The sequence below is a fragment of the Lynx rufus genome, unplaced genomic scaffold (genome assembly GCF_022079265.1).
Source record: "Lynx rufus isolate CCGP_SWC_20201006 ecotype Redwood Valley unplaced genomic scaffold, mLynRuf1.p SCAF_14, whole genome shotgun sequence".
Classification (NCBI taxonomy): Eukaryota; Metazoa; Chordata; class Mammalia; order Carnivora; family Felidae; genus Lynx; species Lynx rufus.
This window is the reverse complement of record NW_025814828.1, coordinates 20,338,604-20,365,412: the sequence shown is the minus strand read 5'-3', so window position 1 is coordinate 20,365,412 and position 26,809 is coordinate 20,338,604. Positions and strand designations below refer to the sequence as shown.

The 26,809-nt window shown below is 41.8% G+C and overlaps 1 protein-coding gene across 4 annotated transcripts in view; it reads right to left on the bottom strand.

Moving 5' to 3' along the window:
- PDK3 (pyruvate dehydrogenase kinase 3) overlaps positions 1-26,809 on the bottom strand; it is a 67,236-nt gene that overhangs the window by 11,240 nt on the left and 29,187 nt on the right. For 2 of the 4 annotated variants that reach the window (XM_047076020.1, XM_047076019.1), the window contains exons 4-9: positions 24,787-24,971; positions 23,060-23,149; positions 9,708-9,785; positions 1,958-2,034; positions 549-650; positions 58-168 (exon numbers count right to left, since the gene is read on the bottom strand). In XM_047076020.1, the coding sequence (XP_046931976.1) occupies positions 58-168; positions 549-650; positions 1,958-2,034; positions 9,708-9,785; positions 23,060-23,149; positions 24,787-24,971 (643 nt within the window). The remainder of the gene's footprint in view (positions 1-57; positions 169-548; positions 651-1,957; positions 2,035-9,707; positions 9,786-23,059; positions 23,150-24,786; positions 24,972-26,809) is intronic. The other 2 variants (XM_047076023.1, XM_047076022.1) reach the window with 2 other exon arrangements.

Here is a 26,809-nt window from a genome sequence, read left to right as displayed (position 1 = left end):
TGGGAGTCCCTCCTCGTGTTCATGGCCTTTCCTTAAGCAGCAGTTTGAGATGCTTACCAGAGGGGCAGCTCTTGTAGGCTCCAGGCTAGGTCTAGGAGCAGTTGAATACATGTAGTTAAAAAGACGGTCTATTTTTCGAAGTGGGACACCGCCGCCTAGGTCACTTATCTGTAACGTACAAAATGTTTAAGAACAAATCAATCCATTCTTAGTACAAGGCAAGAAGTTCATTAAAGTACCTACCAGATAACTCTAAACTGTACGAGGGCTTTGAACCCCCAGTGAAATACGGTTCTCTCATCTAAACCTAAAACAAAGAGGGCAGGGAAACACAATAGGACCCGACAGGCTCAGGGCTGAGGTCTTGTTCAGCTCCCTGAAAAATGGGGTTCTGATAAGTTTAAATGAGGTAACAAGCGAAAGATCGAATGTGGTACACACATTGTCATGACATCCATTGTCAGTTTTCTTCTCTTCCCTCTGATGCCGCAATGTCTAGGTACTATTCAATTAACTAGACAAAGTATCTGTGCAAATAAAGCAGTCACCTTAATGGATAGGTCTTCTTTCCCCAGAGTAACAAGGGTTTTAACAGACGGGTAGGCTTCTTTCCTGTCTTCATAGAGTTCGACTGTCGCCCTCATTGAGTTCTGAAATAGTAAGACCTTTTTTTTTAAGCATACCGCTGACTCACGAACCATGACTTAAAAACAGAAACTAGCAGAGGATTGCTTATTGCACAACACCACTTTTGTGGAGCAGACAGATATTAGTTGGTTTTACACACCATTTTTTTTTTCCTCTAAAGAACTTAGCTAAATGTGTGTTTGGATCAAGGAAAATTTTCCCGATGCTTTATTTTGATTTTCATCTAGTTTCCTTCCCATCCATCACACTAAATATTTTTTTTCTTTTCTTCCTTTTTTCTTCTTGCTTTCACTTTAGGGTATTTAAATTATTCAGCTTTTAACCAAGAGGGATGTTTTTATCACATGTAACGAGGCTACAGAGGCGCACTGATGCACTTTAAATCCTATTTATCAGTGTGCATTTACAGAGCACCTTTCCTCTACAGAAGGCGGAAAACCTGAGAGTATTCATGTTTCCCACAAAAATTAATCATTTGGCTGAGGGGAAAAAAAAGGCAATGTCAGTTAAAAAGAAATTCTGAAAAAGCCACAGCTGTTGAAGAGAAAGTTCACAATTGAATGCCCATCTCAACCTTAAAATGTTACATCAGTAACATTATAATTTTGGGAAGCAAATCAGCATAACTGATTTTTCAGGTGTTCAATTTAGGGTTTTACACATTGGAAGACATGAAATTTTAGCTTAAACACCTTGTGCCTATAATACTGCTCTTATAAATGCCATGAGCTACCGATTGACAAAAGCAACAGCTTAAGCTGCAGAGTCTAAAGAGGTTTTGTTCTTTTGTTTTTTGGTGTTTCTTTTGGTCCAGTCCTCCCCCATATTTCCCCTCTGCTTCCATCAGATCTTCTGAATGGACTCAAATGTGTAAAAGGGTTACGGTATCACCCAATACTAAAACAAATGCTAATGCACAAACATAGTTAATGTTTACAAACACAGATATGCAAAAACACGTATTTATTTTGATCTGGCTACCATCAATAAAGCCTCTACCAGGTTTGGAAACTAAAATGCATCTCTCATCTCATAAGTGAAGAAAAAACAGGATGGATTTTACATAAAATCACTAAGGTACAATTAAGCTTCAAAATCAATATGTACTAATATTCACGAAAACTATACTGTACACAGCAATTTTTCATCTCACAGTGTACAAATTATAAAACCCACAGGGTATCAGAAATAGAATTTTTAAAATGGTTATGCAAAACCTTTTCTTATGCTAATCTAACGAATCCATTATGCCTTGAATCAAAGTAATTTAAAATGAAGACTTTTTTCCATGTTTTTAAATTCCACTTACCTTGAACAACTCAAACAGCATGTGAAACAGATGAGAGGGCACATAAACTACCTGAATAGGTTTGTCTGGAGCTTTGGCTGAAAACAGAGACAAAACCATCAATGAGTAAGGACCAAAACTACAAGAAAGCCAAGAAAGCCGCTGGTATTCTATTTTTCAAGTACATAAAAAAGAACTCTACACAAAAGGCTAACTTAGGTTCCCACCTCCAGAGGTAGGGCTGAGCAAAAACATATGCTTGGAAGTCCAACCAATTTGGGGAGAAATCCTGTTCCCTCACTTACCAGCTATGTGACCTTGGGCAGATTATTCAATTTCTCTGAAACTGGAGCAAGACTGGAATATTATCACCTATGTCATAATATTCTGAGTTTTATTGAAGTCATCTAAATATTTCTCAGTTTTTTTTCAAATTCGGGGACATCACCCCCACTGGTGACCCCAGTGGTGATCAGGAGGAATGTGAAGCCACAGCAGAAAAGGGGCACATCTTCTTGGCTAACTGGACGAAACAGCAATGTTAAATCCTGTTCGGTTTCAACAAACGAGGCACATTATGGAGTAGCATTTAAGGTTCACATAACTATTCTACTAGTAGCTAGCAGATAAACTCCCACCCCTTCCCTGAACGACCCCCAGTCTTTTCTCCTTGCATTAAGGATCTCTGGAGGAAAATACGAGAAATACTGAATCCCACGTCAGGCACCAAGAACAGCGTATGGGCTATCGAGTAGATGCTGCAAAATGGGGTCCTTCCTCCTCCTCGTGACCAGAAATCACTTAGGAGACGGAACCTACGTGAACTTCCTCAAGGAGAATGCAGACATACTCAGCCGTGTTATAATTTCAACCTAACTACTTCCTCTAATAAAGTAACAGGGATATAAAGTAGAGCAAACATTTGTTTGGCTCTTAGCAATTTACAAAGAGCTTCTGCCTGCATTAGCCAATCGCGTTCTCCCTCCTGACAGTACTATGTGGCTCACAGAGGGGTAGTATTATTGTGGGCGAGGGCACAGGCTTTGCAGAGGCTACGTGACTTGCCTACTGAAACGGAAGAGGCCTGAAATCAGACAACTGAACCAAGAGCTTCTGACTCTAAATCCTGAACTCTTTGATGATCAGTTTTTTTGGCAAGTACTATGTCAAATACATAATTTAAGATTTAAAAAAATTTTTTAAAGGTTTTTATTTATTTTTGAGACAGAGAGAGACAGAGCACGAGCAGGGGAGGGGCAGAGAGAGAGGGAGACAGAGAATGCGCAGCAGGCTCGAGGCTCTGAGTCGTCAGCACAGAGCCCGACGCGGGGCTCGAACTCACAGACCGTGAGATCATGACCTGAGCTGAAGTCGGACGCTTAACCGACTGAGCCACCCGGGCGTCCCAATTTAAGATTTTTCTTAAAAAAAAAAAAAAAAAAAAGTAGAAGTCTTTCTACCCTTTCCCATCTCAACCCCCAGTCTGCACCCGGAGGCAGCCACTTGTTACTGTTTCCGCTTTAGTCTTTTGGTTGATAATATGACCACTCTGTTCTGTAACCCTAATTAACTCTTCTGTACTTTGTCTCTAGGTTCTTTTTTAAAAAGCTGAAAATTGATAGTGTTGGTAGCATCCTAAGTAGGTAAATACTGGTCACTGCAGAGCAGCCACAACAGTGTGTAGAACCACATTTCCTCCCCCGTGATTCCAATGACATGTTTCATGTGTCGCATGAAGGAGAAAGTTCTCAGCCCTAAGGTGAAATGGATTCTCTTAATCCTCCACCAACTGCTCAAAATCATGCTACCCTTTTTGAGGTCACTGAATATCTGGACTGTGTCCTTCTTACACAGTTTCATCTATTCCCTGGTGCTTCTAACAACCCTTCCTCTTGGGTAACTGGACAAGGTACATATGCTTCCCTTTCCTTACCGTATCAGTAAGATCTCCCAGCTTACTGTTCTAGTACATGGTATCCATTCCATTCTTTATGATTTTTCAAACTAGAATTGTCTTCCAAACATGCTGCGTAGCCATCATCTTCAAACTGTTTTTGATTAAAGTTCCAGTATGTTCTTCACTATTTTTTATATCCATATTATATACACCATCAAGTCAGTCAAGTCGCCTACCTCAGAAAGGGGTGCTTGGGAAATGCATTTCTCAAACCTTACACCCTCTGACTCACTTGATTGAAGGTTTGGCTAGGTACAAAATTCTGGGTTCAAAATAATTTTCTCTCAGAATGTAGAAAAGGAGGTAGTCTTCCGGCCACGGCAGTGCAGCTGCTAAGTTTAATGCTAGTCAGGTTCTTGTTACCCTGCTGGGTGTCATATGAGGTCTGATACACCTTGGTTGTAATATTGTTGAAGAATGAGGAACTGGCTTAATCATTTGACGTGGCCGCTGTCCATGTGCCCCTTCGGCCGTCACCTAAATGAGAAGGCTGACTTGTGGCACCCTGCGTACCTAGTCACGGCTCTTCAAAGGACTTTAGGATAGGCACACAGTAAGCTGGCCTCTGACCAGAGGGTTCCCCAAATGCTCAAATGAAGAGGGCTTTACTTTGGGCTAACAACACGTACATGAATAGCCCCAGTTTTTCCAAGGTTTTTCTTTTTTTTTTAATGTGTATTTATTTATTTTGAGAGAGAAAGAGCGTAAGCAGGGGAGGGGCAGAAAGGGAGAGAGAGAATTCCAAGCAGGCTCCACGGTGCCAGCACGGAGGCTGACTCGGGGCTTGATCTGTGAGCCGACATCAAGAGTCGGATGCCTAACCGACTGAGCCACCTAGGCACCCCTTTCCAAGGTTATCTTTGAAGAAAGTACTCTGATTTGAATTTTCGCACCCCAGGGAAAACGCTTCTGACTGTAGGCAGAGCACAGCCCGAGTCCAGTGCTCCCCACTGCCCCTCCGTGCTCTGTCTCAGACCAACTTTCAAGCGAACCCTAGCTTTTAGCTTCCTTTTCCAGTCCTTTGCACCTCCTGGCTCTGCTCCCAGAGTCCCTCCACCTTTGCAGTAGCCTCTCCTTTGTGGCTTCTCCTGTTCTGTCCCATAATCAGCATACTTCCATCTGTTTACTCCCTGGCAGGAGGTGAGGTAAGTGGTCCACTGATGGTCCCCCCTGGTTTCTTTGCTGTTTTGCTTTGTATTTCTTTACTGCCATTTTAATGGAGCCCTAGGAAGAAGTTGAACCCTCAGCCTATCTTGTACCAAAAGGCAGAATCAGTTATATAAAGAGCCTTCTGAATTCAATCTTTTCACTCCAGATCTTTTTCCCAATCTACTCTTTGATATTTTTTTTCTTTTCAGTTGAATCAACATCTGTAGGCTTGCTCCCTTACTTGTACTTCTATTTTCTTCGGGAACATTAACAGGTTAGATGTCTCTCCTTCCTTATAAGACCATGTCCAATGCTTTTGTCCATGACTCTTACCTAACCCTGGGTCCAATGGCTTTTATGTAGTGGACCTTTAACAGATGCTTGTTAACCTTCTAAAATAAGACACAAATGCAATATGAATTTTCCATTTAAGGGCACATTTTTAAAAGTCAATGGGAAAAAATGGGCCAGGTTTTTCATGCTCAGGACTCAAGAAATAGCCAAGTCTCTATTCTGCAGAGTCATCGCTCCAAATACCGTGTGTTGGAACAACATTTAATAAGTAGCAACAGAACTTAACACAGGATACAAAGGATTTTATTTTCAGATTGTTCTCTCTCCTATAACAATGAAAAACTAGAGGCTAAGCAGAAAGAAATGCATTTAAGAGAAAATAAGTAGCTGGGCACTTAGAGGTGATTAATCAAGTCCAAAAGTCAATGGGTAAGCCTATTAAAAACAGTACATGTGTGGTTCAAAGTCATACTGGGATCAAGTCCTGATTCTGGCATGTAACAGATACATTAATAGGTATTTAAACCAGCTGGGCCTCGGTACTCCATATGTAAAATGGGCACAGTACATATCTGTGTAACTAGTTTACACAGAGCCTGCCACAACTAAGTAGTCAATAAATGCTGGCTAGTATCGTTACTAAATAATTAACTTTACAGTGTTAACAGGGCCACCAGCAATGGCTTTTTGATTGCTGTACAGAACCGCTGGCCCAAAACTACACACGAAAGTATCCAATATGGGGAAACTAGAAATCAAAGATCCCAGGACACACACCTTTTCTGTAAACTCTCTTATAACAAGACATGTGTGGTATGACGTCAACTTTTTAGGTTGCCCACCAAACCCAAAGCTATAAATGAAACTGGTGACAGGAGAGACTGGTCTAGAAATGGTGAAGAAATGCAAGTAGTAAGTCTTAGCCTTCCCAAGTCAACCCTGACTTCCAGTAGCCACCCTTTTAAAAATATCCAGTCCGGGTCTGGTGCTTTATTTAAGGCCCCAGAAACAGCATCCTTTTATCATCACACAAGGTGATCTCACAGATGAGGAAGTCCCCACCTCTAGTCAGAATCCATGTCCCCGCAGCCTGGCTAGCTACAAAGCTCACATCCTTCCTCTGAGCCATACTGCCTCGCCACAAGGATTCACAACAGGTAACAAAAGAGGTTTCTTTGCCTCATGTTTTGGCAAGCGATTTCTCAGGAGAATCAGAAAGCTAAAATGAGAACAAGTATGATGAAATGGCTACTTGTCTTTGGAGAAACCTACATGGGTTTCATGGCAAGTCAGAAATAGCCGAAACCTGGGGTGCCCGTATGGCTCAGTCGGTGAAGCGTCTGACTCTTGATTTCGGCTCAGGTCATGATCTCGCGGCTCGTGAGTTCGAGCTCTGCATCGGGCTCTGTGCTGACAGTGCAGAGCCTGCTTGGGGTTCTCTCTCTCCCTCTTTGCCCCTCCCCCACTCTCACTTGCTCTCTCTCTCAAAATAAATAAACTTTAAAATATGTTTTTAAAAAAAGGAAAGCTGAAACCTGATGTAAGATAAATAAAATTCTGTTCTTTTTAATACTCCTGTTTAGTTACAAAATGGATAATAAAGAAAGTTTATTACAGCTGGCTCCCAATACCCAGAAGTCTAGTGATGAGTGGTAAATCCTGATGCCGTTCACCAAGTATGTTCTCCACCATCCTATTTACTGCTTTCTCAGCGGTCTACACTGGGAAAGGAAAAACACCCAAAAATTCGGATTAAAAAAAAAAAGATGATAGGTCACACTAATGGCAAAATTCTCACGTAGCAACAGTGCTCTCTCAGGTTGGTGGCAGTCCCCTGCTCTGAAGTGCAGGGTAGAGGGCAGTGCTGTTATCGACTGCTGTTCAGGGCACCCGGTGGGTAATGGAAGCAACGAGAAAGGAGATGCTATGCTAGCTCATGCAGGCTCTAACAATGAATCCACGGGAATCTGGATCTGGCAGATTTCCTTCGGGAAAAACTGAGGCAGCTATCGTGCTGTGGGAAACACCCACTCTCTATAAAGCGACAACATCCATTAAGGGGTTGAACACTGACCTCTGACCTGCACCTCTAACGCAGAACCTGTGAGCGCTAAAGCAAAGTCCTTAACCATGCCCACAAAGAACTTTGACATTCAGGAAATGATAAAGAGCAATCATAAACACATTACCCAAAGCAACAGGAAACTACAGGTGGCCCATAACCACCAGCATTTATTTCTCTTAAAGATGGGAAGAGTGGCTCCAAAAATCATGCATGAGACAGTGCTAAAAACAGTCATTAATCTCCTCTCCTGGTGAGCTGTGCTGCCCAGTGTGACCGCTTCACTGAGAAGGAACGGGGGACACGGCTGGCTCCCGGGATCAGCAAAAGCAGGCTCGCTGCTCTGGCCTTTACAGCGAGTGAGGCTGCCATTCACACAAAACAGCAGCTGGTTACCACCTGCGAATTTAAGTCCCGTGTTTGACAAACAGAAATCTGTACGGTGAGGTCAGGCCTTGCCCAGCCTGTAAGGAGGAGGAGAGAGAATACAGAGATGCTTCTACTCGGGAATACCCCAGCAAAGTCCCTTCTGCTGTGGCAGTGTATTGACTACAAATATGGAGAACCCAACAGACTGTGAAAGCAGCTTTGATTGCATACGTTCTGGAAGAACGGAAGGGCGAATATCCTGAAACGGCAGCCTCAAGTCTTTCCACATTTTGACCCCATTGCAAGTAAAATACATTTTTGGTAGACGTTTGAGAGGGAACTGGGTTTATCTTTAATTGTAAGTGCCCACACCCTAAGAATCAGTCATTCCACTTCTAGGAACCCAACTGACACAAAGACTTCCACGTGTTCACAGATTTTCCCACCCTCCAGATACAGACCCACACACACCCTGCACCGCTCATTACAAGGAATATGGGGAAATTAGAAATCCCAAATGTTCACTCACCGGTAGATGATTAAATAAATCATGGCAGTTTACGCTGTGGATAATCTCTAAATGCCATTAATAAACGCAAAGATCTTCAAGGCGAAAGTGAAAAACACCAGTGACAGCACATGTATAGTTTCAACCCCATTTACATAAAAAAAAACCAAAGCTCTGTACAGTCCCGAGACAGTAGAGGACTCTCACTTTTTACTCTACATTCCGTATTGTTTGTATTTTTCCAACGAGCATGTCTCTTTTGTAACTAACAATTAAATAAAGGTAACATGTAAGTAAGTATAGAATCCTATGACGAAGATAACAATCAGTCATGACCCTACTATCCAGAAAGCTGCTGTATTTTGGTGCTATAAATCCTCCAAAATATTCTCCAATGAACTTGCACTACTACAAACTTTGATAGGCTGTGTTTAAAAAGCTCATCTTTTCCCATACATTCAATATTCTTTTTTAAAAAAAATTTTTTTTGAAAGAGAGAGAGAGCACACGTGAACACGCATGGGGAAGGGGCAGAAGGAGAGGGGGACAGAGGATCTGAAGCAGGCTCTGCGCTGACAGCAGACAGCCCGATGCCAGGCTGGAAGTCAAAAACCGTGAGATCATGACCTGAGCCGAAGTCGGAGGCTTAACTTAATGAGTCACCCAAGTGCCCCTCAATATTCTTTCAAAGCATTATTTTGAATGGCTGCTTAGTGTTCTATCTTATGAGTGTACCACAATTTATTTAAATAATCTTCTTGTATGGAAAACTTGGGTTGTTTTCTCACTTTTCTGTGTAAGAAAACCACTGTGATCATTATTCTTATACGTACATCTGTGCACACCTTACTTTCTTAGAATACATTTTCTGATGGTTAATTTACCAGACCAAAGAATAAGACCATTACTAAATTTAATTTACTAGGCCAAGAGAAAGGACACCAGTAGCATTTTCTGAGAAAGGCTGTACCAATTTAAACTTCTACCCAAAATGTGTAAGTGTTGGTGACAGAGTGACAGAGTAGTTTTCTGGGCACCAATTCAAAGCATCACAACGTTTTAATCACTGCCACTTTGAAAGACAACATTTCTCTATTTTTGTTTGTTGTTCTTTGATTAGTCTAGTTAAACGCGTTCCCGTATGTTTAGTGACTGCTTGGCATTTGTTATTTTGAGAATTGCCTATTTACAGGTTTGTGCATCTTCTACCTTGATCACTTCTGTTCCAAGAACTCTGAGTTCTAACAGATCACAAACCCCTGTACAAAAACTCCTTACAACAATATACCTAGGTGACCTAAGAGATAGAAAAGTTTTAAAAGATATAAGAGGAGAAAGTAGCATACTTTTAGGATCTCATTGAAAGGTAGCTAAGGTATCAGATTTTTAGTCAACTTCCTTGCATTTAAGGTTAAAATTATTTTTCTTTTACCATTAAATTCTTCAACTTCCAGCTCTGGGGCGACCAGGTAATACTGTTCACACAGCATCTTGGCGGTTTCATATGCATCTGTAAAGAAAAAAAAGAGTTTAGCTTTCGACACAAGCAGATAGACATACAGATACATAAACAAAATCAGGGCAGTTTCTAACCAGACGGATTTAGAATTATAGTTTTTTTTACAAAATAGTCTTTTTTGGCTGTAATAGAATTGTTATGACTGAACCAAAATTTCTCTTCCTTTAAAGTTTTAATGACTACAAAAGTATCAAAATACTGCACTAATGACAATATGGCCAGTCGTCTACTAACCATACATTTATTTAACTTTTAAATATTCCTAAAAGGTATTTTTCACGAAAATTTATCAACTGTACTTTTGAACACCATGCAACCTGACTAAATTGCAGCATAAGAGATTTGTTGTTACACTATTATTGACTATACTCCCTCGGCCGTACTTTTCATCTCCGTGACTTACTTATTTTCTAACTGGAAGATCGTACCTCTCCACCAATTTCACCTATCCACCCACCCGCCCTTCTGGCAACCACCAGTTTGTTCCCTGTATTTGTGAGTCTGTTTGTTTGTTCGTTTGTTTTGTTGCTTAGATTCCATAGGTAAATGAAATCATATGGTATTTGTCTTTCTCTGTCTGACTTATTTCACTTAACACAATACCCTCTAGGACCATCCATATAGCCATAAATGGCAAGATCTCATTTTTTATGGCTGAGTAATATTCCACTGTATGTAGATACCACTTTTTCTTCATCCACTTATCTATCGATGGACACTTGGGTTGCTTCCGTATCTTGGCTACTGTAAGTAATGCTGCCATAAACGTAGGGGTGCCTATATCTTCGAACCAGTGTTTCTGTTTCCCTTGGGTAAAAACCCCCGAGTGGAATTAATGGATCATACGGTACTTCAATTTTTAGTTTTCTGAGGACCCTCCATAATGTTTTCCATAGTGCCTGGACCAAATACATTCCCCCAAGAGTGCAGGAGGGTTCCCTTTTCTCCACATCCTCACCAGCACTTGTTATTCTTGTCGTTTTGACACTAGCCATTCTGACTGGTGTGAGGTGCTCTTTGTGGGTATGATTTGCACGGTGACTACACTTACTGTGGTGAACAGTGAGTTATGTATAGAATTGTTCAATCACTATGCTGTACACCTGAAACTAATGTAACATTGTATGTCAGCTATACTTCGAAAAAAAATTTCAGTTAAAATAAAAACTAAATGACATTCCGGGAAAGGCAAAACCATAGAGACAACAGAAAGATCGGTGGTTTTCGGAGGTTCAGGGGGAGGTAGGAAGGGCAGGGATGAACAGGTAGAGCATGGGGCGTGTTTAGGGCACTGAAACTATTCTGTATGTACTGCAATGGTGGGCGTATGACATTATGCATTTGTTAAAGGCAACAGAACAGCACAACACAAAGAGTGAGGCTGAATGTAATCCACAGGCTTTAGTTAATAATAATATACCAGTGTTTGTACATGAACTGAAATAAAAAGGATTTTAAAATAATCTTTTTAAAAAATAATACTGCCCAAAGTCTTAAGATGTGCCAATTATTTGTAATGAATTATCAGTAAGTATTTGCTGGAAGAAGGGATTTCCATGGGCCACACACTCTAAGTTATCGGGGACACTACCATAGCTTAAAAAGGTTGTCCAGAAGTTACTTAAAGGTAACACAGTGGGGCTGATATTTATCAAGGTCTGAGGAACAAGAGTTCACTTCTAAAAGGAAAAAAAAGACACAGGGTAAGAAGATCTGGGCTATTAAAGAAATAGCTGGAACAGAATTCAGGCAGTTAGATCTCAAAAGATGGAAAACATTCAGAAAGCAAAAGTGCATTATTATAGACTGCATGGGTGCCTTTTCTCTTGAACTATAAACAATCTGAGGTCAGGGTTTGTGTTTTCCATGTGGTTTGTAACCCATACAGAACTTAGTATATATCTATTAGATGGTCAATACATATTCCTTCCTTTGATAAATTTTAAGCCTTTTGATAATTTATTTTAAAAACAGCTTTACTGAGGGGTGCCTAGGTGGCTCAGACGGTTAAGTGTCCGAGTCTTGGGTTCAGCTCAGGTCATGATCTCATGCTTCATGGGTTTGAGCCCCACGTCGGGCTCTGCGCTGACAGTGCGGAGCCTGCTTGGGATTCTCTTTCTCTCCCTCTCTCTGCCCCTTCCCTGCTCGCACTGTCTCTCTCAAAATAAGAAATAAATAAACATTAAAAAAACAGCTTTACTGAGATACAATTCTCATATCCACATAAGTCACCCATTTAAAGCAAATATACAATTCTGTGGTTTTTAGTGTATTTTCAGTGCTATGCATCCGTCCCCATGATCAATTTCACATTTTCATCACCAGGGAAATAAACTCCATGACCACGGGCAATCGTCTCCCTCCACCCAGCCCTAGGCAGCCACGGGTCTACTTTCTCTCTATAGACTTGCTATTCTGGACACTTTACATAAGTGGAATCACACAATACGTGGCCTTTGGTGCCTAGCTTCTTTCACGGAGCAGAATGTTTTCAGGGGTCACCCATGTTGCAGCGTCTAGAAGTACTTTATTCCTTCTCATCACTGAACAGTGTTACACTGTACACAAACACATTTTGTTTCTCCATTCATTTGTTGAGGGACATCTGGATTGTCCCCCCTTTTTGGCTATTATGAATAATGCTGCCATGAACATTCACGTCCAAGTGTTTTTTGTAAACATATGTTTTCATTTCCCTTGGGTATATACCCAGGAGAGGAAAGCTGCATGATCACAAGGTATCACAATGTTTAAACATTTGAGGCACAGCCAGAATCTTTTCCAAAGTGACTTTTTTTTTTAAAGTTCACCTTCACAATTTCTAAAGATCAGATACTCAGATTACTTTAAAACGCTTCATAGGTGCATTTGCAATATTCTCACCTGGACACCAGCTCTTTGGAGACAGGCTTGTGCTTTTTTCATATTCCTCACATCAATACTGTGCATAGAGTGGATACTTGTTTAAGATTCAAGAGGTAAGAGAAAGAGGGAAGGAAGGAAGAAAACGGGAGGGGGGGAAATAACGCCTACAGAATTTAAGTGTGTTAAAATTTAACACTGTCAACCTAAAATAATATAAAGATTCAGGTATGTTCCGACCAAAAAGCTTGGTTCATTTACCTCATATTGCTACCCAATTAAAATTTTACATAATATTTGACCTCAGAGTAAAAATTCTAATTACTAAACTTTTAGAATCAAACCTCTGTAAAGAATCACAAATACGGACACTGGAATAACTATGACAAGATGAAATAATGAGGGACAGCCAATTGAAATGTTAGTAAGAGGAGAAATGTATTTTTAAAATGAAGAGTTGATCAGTGTGAAAACAAACGTTAAAGTAGCATTGAATTTAAACTCTAATAAAAGAAAATGAAAATTTGGAATTATACTAAACTCAAGTTTTTTTCCTAGAGTGTAAGAAATCTCATCAAACATCTGTAAAGTAGTTTCATAAAAAGATAAGAAATCAACACTCCCTCTTTGCTTTGGCTACACCACTCAACAATGCTATATCTCCACCTAGTGACACGAGAGCACAGAGCCGACCGAGAGCCTCGAAGGCCACTTTCTTTAAACCAATGAATAATGAAATCTGAAAATGGAGCTTCGTTAACCACATACAGAGCCGACACACCTCCACAAAACAACTCCTTCAAGTATAGGACACCTTTAAAGATGTTTAAACATCGTTCTTCCATCCACTATAGATAGAAAAGAACCCAGTCCCACTAAATGTGCTAGTTCCTCATGGCATTAGCTTGGCCAGGAGCATGAGATTATAACAGCATTATTCAGAAAAGGTATTATGTAAATATAACATGGGCAAGATGACAGAGCCCAGAAAGAAGCAGTCAACTTGAAACTCAAAGACCCAGTATGATTCCTAAAACCACATGTGAATAAGGATTTTTAAACCCTACTACTAATTACAGTGTATCGATGCTGTAATTAAAAACTGCATTATGGAGGGACCTGGCTGGGTCAGTTGGGAGAGCATGCGACTCTTGATCTCAGGGCCATGAGTTCAAGCCCCATGTTGGGACTAGAGCTTACTTAAAAAAAAAAAAAAAAAAGAAAGAAGGAAGGAAGGAAGGAAGGAAGAAAAAAGAAATGCATCATGATCCTGAAAAACTCAAGACATTACAACAAGATTCACATACACCAGCCAGCCAAAAGTATTTGTGGGGCAGTAATGGTAAAATCATATATTCATATTCATAAATTCCCATAACACATTATAATACCATGGACACAAACATGCCTAGTAAGCATTCCTTAGGTTGAAGAATCTTCCTGCCCATGAGAAAGTTCTCAAAGTGTAGTCAATTACACTGATGACAGATGTTCTTTTTGGTCAGACTGGGAACCAAAGGTCCAGAGTGTTTTCCAAAACTGGCTGTATGCAGAATTCATTACCAAGTTAAAAAAAAAAAAAGTACACATTATAAACGTACCCCTGGAGATTATGATACAGTTGGTCAATATTGAGGCCTGGGAATCCATATTTTATTTTTATTTTTTAAACGTTTATTTTGAGAGAGAGAGAGGGAGAGAGAGGGAAAGAGGGAGAGAGAGAGAGAGAGAGAGAGGGAGAGAAGGAAGGAGAGAGGGAGGGAGAGAGGAAGGGAGACAGTGGGAGAGGGAGAGGGGGAGAGGGAGAGGGGGAGGGGGAGAGGGGGAGGGGGAGAGGGGGAGAGGGAGAGGGAGAGGGGGAGGGGGAGAGGGAGAGGGGGAGGGGGAGAGGGGGAGGGGGAGAGGGAGAGGGGGAGGGGGAGAGGGAGAGGGGGAGGGAGAGAGAGAATCCCAAGCAGGGCTTGAACTCACTAACCATGAGATATGACCTGAGCCAAAATCAAGAAGTGGACGTTTAACTAACGAAGCCACCCAGGCACCCCTGGGAACCCACATTTAAAAAAAAAGTTAGCAAGTAATTGTGAAGGAAGCTAGATGTGGCTGGAAAGCCAAAGCTAGGTCATGCTAATTCTGTCACTGCCTCTCAGGACATGAATGATCATGGGGTACGGGGGTGCATGACATCACATGCATAGAGAAACAAAAAAAATCTGTTTAAGTTAAACAATGTAAAAATGAAAAAGCTTTAAAACAACATAACCAAAATTCAGCTACTGGTTTATTAATCCATTTCCTTTATTCTCGAGTAAAATGTAAGTTCTATTTACAATAAGCTTCCTAATAAGACTTCTATTTTTTTTTAATTAGAAACCAAAATTTTAGGGGCGCCGGGGTGGCTCAGTCGGCTGACTGTCCAACTCTCAACTTCAGCTCAGGTCATGATCCCTTGGTTGTGGGATCGAGCCCCACATCGGGCTCTGTGCTGACGTAGAGCCTGCTTGAGTATCCCCCCCCACCTCTCTCTCCTTTCCTCCCCCTGTGCCCCTCTCCCCCACCTGCGCACTTGCTCTAAAATAAAGAAACCCCAAATTTTATGTATGATAATTTACTAAATCACATTTATCAGCAATATATTTTGTCTAGTATTTACCACCAATCTTTAAAAGGAAGTATCAGGAAATCACTACTGCTGTCACTGAACCTAGGTGCTATCCATTGTTTTAAAATATCTGTTTTCAAGGAAAATAAAGTATTGATCGTAAAGTAACTAACAAAACTGTGGGTGTGACACATATATACTTTCCCAGGCAACCCAAACTGTAAACACACAAGACTAAATATATTGTATTTAAAAGGGTAGGCAGGGTTAAGGGGCACCTGAGTGGCTCAGTCAGTTAAGCATCCGACTCCTGATTTCAGCTCAGGTCGTGATCTCATGGTTCATGGGATCAAGCCCCAGGTCGTCGTGCCCCACTGTCAGTGTAGAGCCTGCTTGGGATTCTATCTCTCTGCCTCTCTCTGCCTCTCTCTGTCTCTCTCTGTCTCTCTGTCTCTCTCTCTCTCTCTCTGACCCTTCCCCACTCATGCTCTCTCTAGCTCTCTCTCACTCTCTCAGAACAAACATTTAAAAAACAAAAAAAGTTTAAAAGGTTCACACAGCAAGTAGTTGAACAGATTCAACGTAACAAGGAATTAGTTTTTTTAAAAAGCATCCAGGAAAATTTAATGGATTATGGAAGTTATTTCATGAGACTTTTTTATTAGAAGACTTTCCTATTCAAAATTCACCACAGAATTCTGCTATCAAATAATAACCTCTATCGCGAATACACATAATCATTTGCTTACAAGAGGCTGAACAAGGATAAATTTGAGTGAGTGCTGAAAAAACAAGCCTGAAGGTGTCACGGTCCCTTACTTGGGTCTAAAAGGATACAAAAAGCTGTCAAGCTCAAGATTAAAAAGCCGCTGCCAGAGGAGTAACATAAAGCACCATAAAGCATTACAAAGTCATAGATAATGCTGCTCTTAGGAAGCCTTGTAAGCTATAAAGCGATTCTAGTAAGGTATGTTTACCATCCTTCTATCCAAAACGCATCCCGAGTGGGAACCAGGGTTTTTGAAAGCACTGGACCTTCTCCCACTCTCCCAGCCACAGCCAACTAGACAAGTGGGGGGCAGAACACCTACCGTAGGGCGACCAACCTACAGGTTGGTCACAATCCTCACATCTGTGGTCGTGGGCAAGAAGATGGACTGGGCCAACTAAATTCGTTTTTTGAGAAATTAGGATGGAGACAGGCAGGGCAGGAGACACAAGGACACGCTGAGAGTTATCATGACTGACCTAGAGGGCCTGGGGTGGCCACCAATGCCTTAGACGAGCTGCCCTAAACAAGCGTCAAGGCTGCAGACAAGAGAGAAAGGCAGAGGGGCCGGGGCGCCTGAGTGGCTCAGTCGGTTAAGCGTCCGACTTCGGTTCAGGTCATGATCCACAGTTCGTGGGTTTGAGCCCCACGGCGGGCTCTGTGCTGACAGCTCGGAGCCTGGAGCCTGCTTCGGATTCTGTGCCTCCCTCCCTCTCTGCCCCTCCCCTGCTCACACTCTGTCTCTTTCTCTCTCTCAAAAATAAACAAACATTAAAAAAAATTAAAGAAAAAAAAAACATTTAAAAGAAAGGCAGAGGGGCCATGGCTTGGCAGCCTCAGTTGCAAAGATACACAGTAAACAACCTTGTTTTCTGTTTCCCGGGTCCAGTGTAGCTCCAACTGTGAAGTGCTTCCTGTCCTTGGATTATCATGGGACCTACTAGATTTTTTTTTTTAAGTTTATTCATTTTGAGAGAGAGAGAGAGAGAGCGGGCGGGCGAGAGGGACAGCATGAGTGGGGGAGAGGCAGAGAGAGAGAATCCCAAGCAGGCTCCGCACTGTCAGCGCAGAGCCTGACACGGGGCCCGAACTCACGAGCTGTGAGATCATGACCTGAGCCAAAGTGAGAGGCTTAACCGATTGAGCCGCCCAGGCGTCCCCCCTACTAGATTCTTTTAACGTATCGGTTTCTTGTGTTAACATGAGCGGGCCTCTGTTACCTGCAACCTCGAGAGCCCTAAGTGAGAGCGTAAGACATTATCTCTGAACCAGAATAATGACATGCTCTCAAGATACCACTTGTATGCTATTATGCTAAGCAATAATGGCATGTAGCAACAACACAGGCAAACTAACATCACTGTGAAAGCTGACTTTTGTACCAAGTATTTAAGTCTGTACCTTTAAAAGGATCTTACCATAGGATTTTCCATTTTATTTCCTGGTTTCTTAACAAAGAAAGAAGAGGAAAGGGTCACAATGGAAGGCACCTCCCAGAGGATAATAGGAACAGCTTTACAACACTAATTCCAGCATTCGCTACCATGAGTCTATAATTTACAGATGGCGAAGGTAGATATTAATGTGCTAAATAGGCAGCAAGGAGGCATGCTTCAATGTTCTGCACATTCGATCAGTGTTATGCAAGATGCACCCCACGTTTACACATTCATACAACCATCCAGTCAAAAATAAAAATGTCCCTACCCTTCTACATAAAAGTAGTTCCTGTGGTCTGTCTCAGGAGACCTAAGTATGGTATCATTGTTAGTTCATTAGAGCTGTGTAAGGCTGTGAAACACATGCGCATATGGAGGCATGTGTGTGCACGCCCAGGTCACGTGGGCTTCACATGTGACTGTGCTGAACTCGGGCAGGATCTTCACAGCTGAGAAAATCAAGAGTAGAGCTGTCATTAAAACCCGGAACCCCTGCTTCCTCTACATCAAGCTTCCTAAAACAAAACAGAAGGACAAAAATAATCAAGACTGAGACAGGATGTGAGAAGGCCAAAAAACCTGAGAAGTCTCATAGGATGTGAGAAGGCCAAAAGGCAATGAAAAAAATACTAGCTACCCGAGAAAGAGGAAGGGAGCAGCAAGACTTCGCTAAGAGTCCAAAGACACAGACACAACTTTCTTCCACTCTCTGACAGTTCCCAGGAATACTGGGACTGGCTGTGACACGTGGGCCCTTTGAGACCTTCTCATCATTAGAGAGACTCCGGGGCCTTTTTGCTAGAAAACCCAGAAAAACTTCTAGGCCTTTTGACCGCTGGTGCTCTCTGCTTTGTTCGTTCTCTCTCAGTCTTATTTTGAGCCAGAAAGAGCCTGTGCTCAGGTGTTCTGACACTCAGAGAATTGAGAGGAGGGCCCAGAGGCAATGAAACGGGAGGTGACTGTTAAGATTGGCTTTAGTCCACAGGGAGAAGAGACCTTCAGGTTTCCTTCTAGGTTGCCCAGTCCATTTCGCCACAGTAGGAAAGGTACCTGATTTAAGGCCAATACCCCAGTGAGGAATAAAGACTATACACACTGGGCTGGAAAAACCATTCGTATACAGAGATGATGAGTATAGCTGATGAGATATAGGAAGGACTCCAACCATACTGATACAGAGGACGGAGAAGAGGCTATGCTGTCAGATGTTCAGTTCATCCAGGAAGGTCATGAGTGATGGGCACTCACGCTGGACAAGATGAAACGGACAAATACAATGGATCTTGTAGAGACAAGGATCACTCACCGTATTTGTGACTGCATACTCATCTGTAAATGTGGTATGAGCTCAAATGTATAAAACAATGTTCTCACTGAGTTACAAAAATGGGTCATTTTTATTCTCTTTACCCCTGCCCTCCTTTTCTGAACTTCCTTCAATGAGCACTTTTTAGTATTTTGCGAATATGGCATTAGTCCTCTTAACTGACCCAACTGCGAACACGAGCTGGATGACCAACAAAAACGCTCGATAACGTGGGAAGCCCTAAAGTAGAACTATTATTATAAACGTTAAGTTCGACTGCACGTTTGAATATACAGTTACTCCCCCGCCAACCTTTCCATGGAAGGCCAAAGCCTCTTCGTTCCATATGGATCGGTTTTGGGCTCTAGGTCATCTTTCTCAGGTAAGTAACACCACATGTATCTATGAATTCCAACTCCTACTCCTTGAAAGTCTACTAAAGGTAAAGATACCTGTGAAGCAATGTGAGTTCAGGTTCCTTCTGCGATTTTTCCTCAGTGCTGCCCTGTAACCTAAGAGTTATCTGTTCCCTGTCACTTCATTACATTTTTAAGAGACTCTTCTTTATCAAGTCTTTCCGAAGCATTCAACTTGATTTTAATGGAGAGAAATCTTTTTTCTACTCATATTTCTTCAGTTTACATAATATTTATATAAATTATGGAGTCACAACAGGTGGAAAACTTATACCAATGGTTTGAGGACAAGTAAGTGGCCCTTAGTAAGCATCCACCTCACCAGGTGGAAGGAGCATAAGAGCATTCTACAGAGTATGCACGAGCATACTCAGCGTGCCGTGGGGACCAGGAGGCATGATTTGCGAAGGGAACGAAGGTGGCAGAAGAGTCGATTGTGTGAATGTAGCTTGATGTGTTTCTGCACTTTCAGAATCTGAAACCACGCTCCGCTGCTGACTTCCTTAAGGGAAGAGGCTGTCGAAAAATGCAAAATCTGGTTTAAAAGATAAAGTAGGAGCGTGGAACACGCGGGCCCTTCCTCCTGACCACGAGAGCGAACGTGTGCTGGGGGAAGCGGCAATGGGAGTGGCAGAAGGGCATGGAGGGTAGCGGGGGATGATTTTCCTAGGCACTGGCATCGCCAGGAATCCAGGCTCTAAGTCATGCCCACAAGCGGCAGAAATGATTAAATGAGGACACAGTAAGCTTTATTCACAGTACAGCAGTGGTGCCACTGGGTACAAGGTGGAGAAGGGCAGGAGAGAGAGTGGAGCCGGAGCTGTGAGTAAGCACGGGAGGGGGCGGGGAAGGGACCTATCTGGCCCACGGTCAGACCGTGCCCACAAAGGACAAAGGAAGTGGAGCCGTGAGGTAGACCGGAGGCATAAACATCTACTTTCTGTCTTTCAAGTATCAACTGAACCGCTTTGCACATCTCTTCAGCTAGTTTTCAGTGCAAAACTTCTGTCCCTAGGAGTGACGCGAAAGCAGAGACGATCAATTCCAGCCGTTGAGAAATTTGCAGCGCAGTTAGAGGGACCAACGAAGTACGAGGAAGGCCGGGACCGGGGAGCATGGAACAGGCCAGGTAAGAGCAGCGCAGTCAGTAGGTGCCGCGAACCCACAGGTTCTTTTCACCTGAAGAGTCAAGGGCAGCGGGCTCGTCCTCATCCTCTCTTACGAACTGACTCACGTTAGCGCCGCTTCCTCCCTCTGCTCTGAGAAGCGCTACCAGTTGCCTAGAAGTCTGTTACTTATCTAATTGTATTGATTCACGGTTTAAATCTCTCTGAAAATTAATGAAAGACTGCCAAGAAACAATGAGATGATAAACATGAGTCTGTTTTCTACAAGCTGATCGTGAATAATGGCCAGCATATGCCAAAGTACAGATCACACTATAATGAACCCTGACGTACCCATTACTACACTCAGCGGTGTTCAACACACGTCAGTCTTTTCTGCTGCAATTCTGAAGCAAAACTCACATGTCATTTTATATCACGTGCGATATTTCAAAGATACCTTTCTAGAAGCTAGGACTCTTTCAAAAAACATAATCACAACATAATACCACATGTAAAAACAACAGTATTTCTTCAATGTCAAATATCCAATTGTCTTATACATGTCCTAAATGACTTTTATAAATGTTTCACAGCTTATGCCAGAAAGGAAAGTAAAAGGTGCCAATCTATTATATAATTGACGGTATAAACGAGAAGCCAAATGACTTGTACGAGACCCAAGGACTACTCCTGGGAAACGTGCCTACAGTCCCGGCCGGGTGAGAGCCCTGCTTTAGGAGCTCTCTCTAGATCAACTCATTTAACCCTATGACAAAGATGACTTACAACAGCACCATTTTACAGATGAAGAAACTGAGGCCCGAAGAGATTACCTAACACTTTCAAGGGTGCCCAGCTAACCCAAATGTCCATCAACTGATGAATAAACAAAATGTAGTATATCCATCCACTGGACCATTACTCAGCTGTAAGACGGAATAAAGTACGGACCCACATGCGATGTGGACGAGCCTTGAAAACATTCTGCTCAGTGAAAGAAGCCAGACACAAAAGGCCGCATGTTGTGTGATGCCACTTACGAAAGTGTCCAGAATAGCAAGTCTATAGAGAGAAAGTAGACCCGTAGCTGCCTAGGCCTGGGTGGACGGAGACGATTGCCAATGGTCATGGAGTTTATTTCCGTGACGAAAATGTGAGGCTGCCTGTGGTGATGAATTCACAACTCTGCACCTGTGCTAAAAACCACTGAATCGTGTGTATACTTTAAATAGGTCAATTGTACAGTATGAGAATTCTATCTCAATAAAGTGGGGTTTAAAATAGTAAATTATCAAAAGGATTAAAATTTGTCAAAACAAGGAATGTCTATTGACCATCTTATGGGCATACGCTAAATTCAATATGAGTCACAAAACCAATGTAAAACACAAATGCTTATAGTTCAAAAGAAAAGGCATATATTCAGTACATAATCAAGTTCCTGTGCTTTCTGGATTTGTGCCTTTTTCTCTACAAGCGGGCAACTATCTGAACCAGGCTTTCTGATTCGTAAAAGCCAGTGGGCTAGGGTCTGATGAACACAAGCCAGGACAAGACCGATCCTGCTCCCCTTCTACCCTGGGGCCTGCAGAGGTCATGATCAACCACAGGGTTATCTTGTGAGCGAGCAACCTATAGGATTCCTAGGGAGCTGAGGCTGGGCCTATATTCACCTTATAACTGACATCATTTGAATGAATGTGTCCTAAGTAAACAGAGGCCAGAACAGCTCAATGATCCTTGGGTGTGCTAAGGCCACCATGCCGGGGTCCCCCTCCCTGGGTTTAGCAACACCCAGGCTATGCAAACGGCACAGATCTTCCTTACCTATCGCTGCTAAAGGTCTGGTCTGCTCCCCCACTGCGGAGGCTGCACCTGTTAGGCCATCTACCTCGTCCCTCTAAGCTCAAACAGCAAAGGTCACTCTGCTTGAGGTGGGCTTGAGAGCTTGGCCAAGAAGACAAGGCCTTCTTCTGCCTCCCACTTAGCTACACAGTTTAGAAAAAGAGCAACTAAGCTCCTTGATGAAAAACGGGGAGGACTGTGGCCATGAAAACTCGTGCGTGTTTAGGGGAAAAAGAGGAGGGCCACAGTAGGAGATATAATCTTTGGGAAGGAGCAGTTTGGGGATCTGAGGCTGCACAGAGTAACCATAACACTGAAAAAAAATTGAAAAGGTCCAGGCAGGTGGGTCACTTAAAACAAGTAAGGCTTTGTGGAGGTAACATTTATCTTAAATGAACAACGAGGAAACTGCTGTTCAAATTACAAGTGCCTGGGTCCTAGGACGTATGGCTGCAGGGCTCCATTCTACCCTGAGGCTACTAGAAGGGTGTCTGGGTGGATGGCCAGTGAACCCATGAAGCTCACATGCCACACAGATGCCTGAACCTGGGGTGCACATCAAAAGGATGTTGAGATGTTACAAACCTGTGAATTCAGCTGAATTTTATAACACGGATTTATATTTCCTGGAAGTTTCAGGTACTGGTAGCAATCCAAACTTAGAATGCTACTTAAGCTACGCAACAGTTCAGTGTTTAAGATAAAACTATACGTAAAACTCCAGTCGATGAGGTAGAAACTCCCATTTCGAACAGTGCTAATTATCCATCTTTTCCTGAACTGTCACATATTTGGCACAAGTGGCTTGGGCCCAGCCCGATGAATGAGCCAAGAACTTAGCACCATAACGCTAGGGTTGCCTCAATGAGACCACAATCCTATTTGAACTCCAATCACTAACACGATAGTGGTCTCCTTACCTTTCACTACGTCAGCCACATTACAGGTGGGATCGATACTTCCTATGTGTTTAGGATGAGCCGGATTAGTATCACCACCAAACAGAAGAGCTAAACAAACACAAAAGGGAAGGGAGAGATTAAAAGCAAAGCAGGCAACTGTAGGCTTACAAGCTGTAAAAGGATTGTCTTGTTTTTAAGAATCATTTTAGCATCCGCACTGACTTAAAGCGACAGAACACATATAACGGTGGCTGATTGGCTCCACTGGACCGCCGGGTGCTATGAGTGGGTCCGAAAGCAGTGACATGTGCCAGATGTCCAACCCTTTTCTCCCTGACCCAATGTGACATGGAGGAAAAAGTTATTTTCATCCTTAGCCAAGTTTATCCACCTTCTCCATACCACTCCAGACAGTGATTCCAACATTCACAACATATTTAGAAACCGCAGACTGCCCTGTCGGTGCAGGCTTGCAAAGTATCTTTGCTGTGAGCACCTCAAGTGCCTCCGTAACAGAGATTGTTCTCCAGAGCAGTCTACACGAATAGTATCCATTCAAGTATTTTTTTTGCTCATTTTTAAAAGTACGTTCAAACAGTTTCACAACACACAACATCTGTGAAATTTTACTCCTGAATAAAAGCCAAAAGGAGCCCTCAAGAAAAAAGTCATCTAAATCCAAATGTTTATAGGTGTAGTTATTTTCAAATCGGACAGAAATTGGGGATAGCTTGGATTCCACAAAAGCGAATGCTTAAATAAAGCAGGGGAGGTTTTAAATTATGAAAAATGACAAATAAGGGCATTAGGCCAAAACCTATAGTTCCAACTGATCAAGTGGAAGAAAGAGGGGCACAACCTTGCTTAATCAATGACCCAAAAACATGTACACATACACGTACACAGACACAGTAGGTCACAAATCATGTAAGTAGTTTAAATCAATAGTAATTAGGTTGTTTTTTCATTTAAATTTCCTATAAATTGTTATACATTCCTATTTTTAAAAGATATTCATTTGGGACCAACCCACATGTATTAATTATTTAACATTCAGTTATCCAAACAAATTAGTAAAGATGTTCTGCCTATGTTCTGCTTCAGCAAAGAGGGTGATTTAGACCCTAGACAGGGAGGTGCTTTTTCGTAACAATTATGAAATCAGGCAAAGAAACAAGGCTGAAAACGAGCCCAAAAGTTTTTTGTGGCAAGAATTAGTTTTTTTTTTTTTTCTTATCTGCTTATCATCCTGGTGAGGGGACTAAAACTCTGCAAGAGATTATGGTTTCACAATTCACTTAATCTGATTTCAGTGATCACTGTGAAATTAAAGATCAATTGCCTCAGGCTGTCATAATGCCAATTTAATATTCCCAGGATCAATGTTTTTAAAACCAACAAGGAGACCACGTAACATCCCGAGTAAAACATCCTCTCGGAGCATCCTCCCAGGGACATATCCAAGCAGTGCGATGCCTTCACTAGGAAGGTAATGGCAGAGGCTTAAAGGGCGAGCAGAGTTCCAGTCTCTAATATGAGCATCAAATTTCAAGGGTCTCTTTTAACAAAGAATGCTAAAGAATAGCTTTTTAACAAACAGGATTTACTTGGGAGAAACTAAACTAGAAATGAAATTTCTACATACAAAAATGCAGATCAGTACATTCTAAATCAAGCAACAGGAAAACATTGGGGAGAAATCACTCTGGGTACCCATTCAAAAGTGGACCAAAACCACAACTTACTGTGCTGGTTAATAAGCATGCGGAAAGAGATGCGGTTGGTATAGAACCGATCCAGAAAATACTGGATGTTACTGCTAATGAACGGATCAAACCCAAATTTCTCCTTGTATTCAATCACTCCTTGTGCCATTGTAGGAACCACATCATTGTGTCTATTTCTGACTTTAATCAGAACTTGCAGAAAGCTGTGTAGGAGGGAAACAAAAAGAGGTCAGTCTTTATATTTCATGGTCTGATGCATGAACTTCCTAGCTCTGTCTCTGGAGTTTCTATGTGCTGATATTTTTTTAAGTAGAGACATAATCATTATAGGCTACAAGGAACTATTCATGAGAAACTAAACTATTACCCAAGTTTTTGTGTGAAACCTTCTATCGAAATTCTTTCAAAGACATAAAAAGTAAGAGGTTCTAGTTAAAAAAAAAAATGCTCAAAGATCTTTTTAGTAACCCAGTGACTTTCTGGAAAAGCAATCACATATAATACAGGTTCTATAAATTTTTGGTGAATAATTGCAGAACATATTAATATTTCTTCTGACAACATGAGGACAGTCTCCCCATATCTCCAAGGATTTATTATAAAGTCTCAAAGCAACAGCTTCCATGAATAAACAACGCGAAATTTCTTAAGAGTAAAATTTTGAAATGAATTTCTCATAGCAGTAAAACAGAGCGACAAAATATAGATAGAACAAAGGCAATTAAAACAAACCTATAAGTATTATGGTATATTACTATAAAGATACAGAGGGGAAAATATGTACTAAGAGTGGTAACTAAGAACAGAAAGACAAGTCAATGGAACCAAATAAAAAGCTTGGAAAAAGGCGCAAAGGCAAGTAAGTCTGTGTACATAAAAACTTAGCATATTTATAAAGTGGTGTTCCAAGTCGATAGGGAAACAATCAAACTAGTTGGGACAGCTGGCTAACAATTTAAGTCACATCCCAATTTCAAGCCTTAAGCCAAAAATTTAGTTAAAAGATTTAAATGTGAAAGAATGAAACCACAGAAAAAATAAAAGAAAATCGGGTGAATAAGTATATAGTATACCTTGGGGTAAGGAAGGCTGGTCCAAGATGAACACCATAGGTAGAAACCATGAAGAAATAAATGATAGTACTATGTAGAGTTTCAGCAATTCTATAGGGATACACATTACAAAGGCCAAAAAAAAAAAAACAAACAAACAAACAAACAAAAAAAAAACAGGGAAAACTACATTTACAAGAGCTACTGCTATCCTTAATAAAGGAAAAGATGAGCACCCCAACAGAAAATGAGGCAAGGGATCTGGTGTCAATGGGAAATTTACCACAGAGAAAATGCAAATGCCAGTAACTTCTCCTTCAAAACAGTAACAGAAAGGCAAAACAACACAATAAATACTATCCTCCGCTTATCAAACTGGTTAATAACAACCAGTGTCATCTAATGTTTGTTTATTTTTGACAGAGAGAGACAGAGCATAAGCGGGGGAGGGGCAGAGAGAGAGACACACACACAGAATCCGAAGCAGGCTCCAGGCTAGGAGCTGTCAGCACAGAGCCCGACGTGGGGCTCAAACTCACAGACCGCGAGATCATGACCTGAGACGAAGTCGGATGCTCAACCGACTGAGCCACCCGGGCGCCCCAATAACCAGTGTCATCTAGAGCAAGGAAGCATAACTGATGCATTTCTAGGGGCAATTTAACAGCATATATCAGAAGACCAAAGAGAGTCATTCCACTCGCAGGAACTGATCCCAGGAAAGTAACAGGACAAGGCCAACAGCTGTATTTAAGAGCTATTTTTTAGAGCCCTGTTTAGAGTAGCAAGAAAAATACAAACCATTCTAAAACTCAATGACAGGAGGTCAAATCACATGACTTACCTGCAGATGGATCATTTTGAAACCATTAATAATGGTATAGAGATCTATAATGCCCACAGTTATTTTTGTAAAACATTGTGCACATATAAAAATATGGATGCCTGGGAAAAAGTATGGAAGGAAAATGTTAACAGTGGTGGTCTCC